General features: G+C 43.0%; 1 protein-coding gene across 1 annotated transcript in view; it reads right to left on the bottom strand.

Moving 5' to 3' along the window:
• TP53BP2 (tumor protein p53 binding protein 2) overlaps positions 1–3,952 on the bottom strand; it is a 35,632-nt gene extending 31,680 nt beyond the window's left edge. Inside the window, exon 1 of the mRNA XM_031061961.1 lies at positions 3,797–3,952. Within this exon, the coding sequence (XP_030917821.1) occupies positions 3,797–3,944 (148 nt within the window). The 5' untranslated portion in view covers positions 3,945–3,952. The remainder of the gene's footprint in view (positions 1–3,796) is intronic.
• Positions 3,953–4,595: the final 643 nt, after the last annotated feature.

Genomic DNA, 4,595 nt, shown 5'->3' with positions numbered 1-4,595 from the left:
GTTGGCATTAAGTATAAATGTTTTCAGTTCCATTAGAAAAGGAGCTGCTAACATGTTTGCAGTATGTGAAAAGCTCTTTTCAACATAAAAGTGTTTCTTTAAATGAAAATGCTGCAGCTGTGCTCAAGCAATCTAGGAAGGAGAATTTCTGGAGTGACTGTCAGAAGAGATTAGCTTTACAGAATAAGCAAGTAGGTCACTGTTACAGAAAAAGCCGTCTCTTGGCGGTTACTTGTCTAGACAGCAAAAAAACGTTCCTCATCTGCTAAACCTTAATTCAAGAAAAAAAAGGGAAAAAAACCACAACAACAACAAAAAAAATCAACAGCACCACTGGCAGATTTTTGTCTTAAAGGCTATACAGCAGGCTTATGAGGCAGATTTCTAGCAGCTCAGCAATACTTCAGCAGAAACTCTATAATCAAGGGAGATGCCCTTTACACAAGGATTCTGTCAATACCACTCACTGGCTTCAAAGGAAGGTCAAAGAGATTTTCAAATACCAAACAAATGTACATTTGGAAAGCTCAAGAAGAATGGACAATCAGTTTTCTTTTTTTTTTTTCCTATCTGTCTCATAGAGGAAAAAAAAAGATCTTTATACATGCACTCTTTTGGCTGCTCTCCACAGCAGGCAAGGTAACTGTCTAACAGAATTCTGATAATAATAGGAAGGTTGAGAAATTTTGCCTCGATATTCACCAAATTTCAAGCAAAACTGAGGAGAGGGAGAGTAGTAAACTTGCCCCCTTCAGGGAACAAAGTCCCTCAAGCACACTTGCAGAAATCTTTCAAAGTAGGCTTAATAAGGTCTGACAACAGAAGCTAAAATTCCTGATCAAATGTCAGAAGAAGAAAGAAACAAGTGATGTAAGAAGGATCCCAATAACTGAAGTCTGAGAAGTCGTTTTCCAACACAAATCTCGTTTCTACCCCCAGAGGTTAGCTGTCCTGCACCATGTTTGTTTTAAAGCAGTTGAATTTGTTCAGTGTAATATGCAAACAAAACAGAAATCGTGGCTAATCCTGGCAGAACAAGATGGAAAACTTTACTGACATCGAAAATGAGATTAGCAAAAAGCTAAAAGTATTTCTTTCCCTCACTGCCTCCTCCCCTTACCAAAAAAAAAATCCAAAATATACATGAAAACATCTTGCAAATGCTTGTTGCTGGATGCTACACAGATGCTCAAGACATTTTATCCAAAGCAACATGCATGAATGCAGTACTCAAATCTTTTAATGCTATTGAGATAACTGCATTTTTGTTAGCAAGTACAACTGGGAACTGTATGTGGAACTCCAGCAAGGCCAATTGCTGAGCCCTGCCCTTGGGTCACAACAACCCCAAACAGAGCTACTGGCTTGGGGCAGAGGGGCTGGAAAGCTGCCCAGTGAAAAAAGACCTGGGGGTGCTGGTCAACAGCAGCTGAACACGAGCACAGGGTGTCCAGGCAGGCCACTGACATGCTGGCCTGTGTCAGCAATGATGAGGGCAGCAGGAGCAGGGCAGGGATTGTCCTCCTGTGCTCAGCACTGCTGAGGCCACACCTCGAGAGCTGGGTCCAGTTCTGGGCCATCACTGCAAGAAGGACATGGAGGTGCTGGAGAGAGAAGGGCCATGGATCTGGGGAAGGGGCTGGAGCATGAGCCTGATGAGGAGCAACTGAGGGAGCTGGGGTTGCTCAGCCTGGAGAACAGAAGACTCAGGGGAGACCTTATCACTCTCTAGAATTCCCTGAAAGGAGCTTGCAGCCAGGTGGGGGTTGGCCTCTTCTCCCAGGGAACAAGTGACACAACAAGAGGAAACTGCTTCAAACTGCACCAGGAAAGGTTAAGGTTGGACACCAGGAAGAGTTTCTTCACTTGAAGGTTGGTTAAGCATTTGAACAGGCTTCCCAGGGAGGTGGTGGAGTCACCATCCCTGGAAATGTTCAGGAGACAGATGGACATAGCACTTAGCTGGCACACTGGTGTTCAGGCAAAGGCTGGGCCCAATGATCTTGTCAAAGTTTTCACTGTAAAAATGGACAAAACTCTTTTTGTCTTAAATATCTGTTCTTGTATGTCTCATGATGTCTCTGCAAAGACTCAACTCAGAAAAAATTCTCTGCTTCACCTTGTGTTTGTATCCAGATTATTTTCTTACACCTCCAGCCTCAGAAACGCGGATAATTTGATGATATAAATAAAACACCACATACTTTATTTAAAGTTCATTTTTCAGCTTAACCAGAACATTTGGGCCCTAAGTACTGGCAGACTTCACTTGCCTCTTCCTGTAGGTGCTGTCCTTTGATTTCAGGACAATCTCACTGCCCTTTATAGCAAATGCTACATCACCATCTCAAAAGCCAAGCAAGAATGCAGGTTCAAGAAACATGAGAGGAGCTGCCCACTCTAGCACAGCCCCAACTTCAGTACCAACAGGAGAACCCTGTTCCTCACCACAACCACTTGTGCTCTTTAACAGGGTGTGGGCATTCAGGCTAACTATAAATTCAGTAGTTTTACCTAAACCTTTATTTTACTTCTCTTTCACTGTAGACTTCAGTATTGTGTTGATTCAGACAAAGATGTACAATTAAAACACATTCCTAGAAGATCTCTTTCCATGATGAATTGTTGATTTTATTTTATTATCATTGATGAAGCAAAACTTCTTTATTTCTAAGGAGAAGAAAAAAATTCTGTTCCATTTTTTAAACTTAGAAATATTAGAAACATCACATCTCTGTCAGAAGCAAGTAAATATCAAGAGACAACTCAGGTATCTCACAGCATTAAACAAACATCCATCTCACCAAAGACTTCTTTTAACAGATGTGACCCAGAGATAACAGCAGAGGAAGACAGAAATGTAAGCCCTTATCATCTGATTCTTTTATAATCTCACTGAAGCATCTCAAAAAGGTTGGCATAGACATAATTATTTTTCATTACTCAAAATCCTGCCAGGGATTCATCTATCTTATGCCACTGGATGGCTCCCAGCACCCAGTGAGTACCATGGAGACAGGAGATAGTCCAGTGCCCTTTCCCATTTAAGCCATGAGACATTAGTAATATTTTAAGGGTTTTTTGTTGATATATTCTCCAGTTCCAATGGAGCATGGCAAGTTTAGGAGATCTGAACTCTCAAGATCAGAAGAACATAGAAAAAGAAAAAAAAGTTACATACAATGAGCCACATGCACAAGCCCCTTTTCCACAGGCTTGAAAGGACAGCCAGAAGTAGCTCCTCCATCCTCCCTGTCACCCACTTTCTTCAGAGCACTTCACACCAGGTAACTCCCACTACTTCTGCTAACACACTCCATCCCATCCACACTCAATGCAATCAGTAACTGAAGGTGTCATCAGAAAAAGGAAGCTTTATTTTACCACTGCAAGTAAAAATGGCTGTGGGGTTAAAGAAATTATTTTGAACTAGTCACAGAACTACCAATACTTAGTACCTCAAAACCCCATAAAGGCTGCTGGGATCCCACTGTCGGGAGGAGGAGGAGGAAGAGAAAAATACTCTCTCATGCCCCTCAGACTCATCTGAGTCCCAGAAGGGCTGCACAGACACAGAAACATCTGCATGTTCAAGCTCCCTTTTGCTTTTCACTCAGTTTTGCACGTGTGAGCCTTCTTGCAGGTGGGTTATCACACAGCCAAGTGTGATGAAGAAACTAATGAAATGGCAATGCAGAAACTCTCTGGGACAGGATCATATCTGTCAGCCCTCCATGTGCCACCTTGTCAGGAGCAGAGAAGGCCCAGCAGTTCAGCAGCTGCCAGCCTGACCTACCTGAGCCACACCACACCTCAGCCAGGTGGCACTCGCTCTCCCCAGGCTCCTTGCACAGCTCCACCACATCCCTGCAGGTTGTCTCGGGGGTCACTGGCACCTCTGTGAAGTGCTGCTCGTTGTTACTGAGGTACACGGTCAGAAACATCTGCAGGAGACAAAGGGAACAGCACGTGGTTACTTTCCAACACAAAGGCAGGCTGCACCTTGGAGTCCCAGCCTGCTGTTAAATGCATTCTTTCCCACACAGATAACATCTTATCAACTACAGTGGGTACAATTTTCTAAACAATCCCGAATTTCTTTAAGGTATTTAAGCAAAAAAGACGCTGCAGAAGTCATCTCCTGCTCAACTAAATCACATTGCTGGAGGATTGTGGAGATTCTCAGTTCAGTCAAAGAGAATTCTCCCAGGCTTCAGGCCTGGGAAACTTAAGAGAGGAAGAATGAAAACAATGATCTTTCTGTTCATGTTGTTCATAGGTATGTACCTTCAAAGTGTGCTAATCATGGTTCACCAATAGTGTGAAAGGCTTTTACTGTGACACCAATCAGGTTTCACTTCAGCAATCCTGGTTATAAAAGGATGCTACCAATAAAGTCTCTCTTTTTCACCTTCTGAACCATGGAGTCATTTCATCTACCCCTGACTCAACAGTGGCAGAGGATTACTCAGTTTTAAATCTGGACCCGGTGCTCCTTCCTTCCCTCTTCAGATAATGTGTCAGAACTCCTCTCACTTTACTACATGTGTATGTACCCTGCAATCATTTGACACAGCAGGAGAAACAGTCAACTA

Source organism: Geospiza fortis, unplaced genomic scaffold, assembly GCF_000277835.1.
Source record: "Geospiza fortis unplaced genomic scaffold, GeoFor_1.0 scaffold88, whole genome shotgun sequence".
NCBI lineage: Eukaryota > Metazoa > Chordata > Aves > Passeriformes > Thraupidae > Geospiza > Geospiza fortis.
This window is presented reverse-complemented; position numbering and strand designations above follow the sequence as displayed.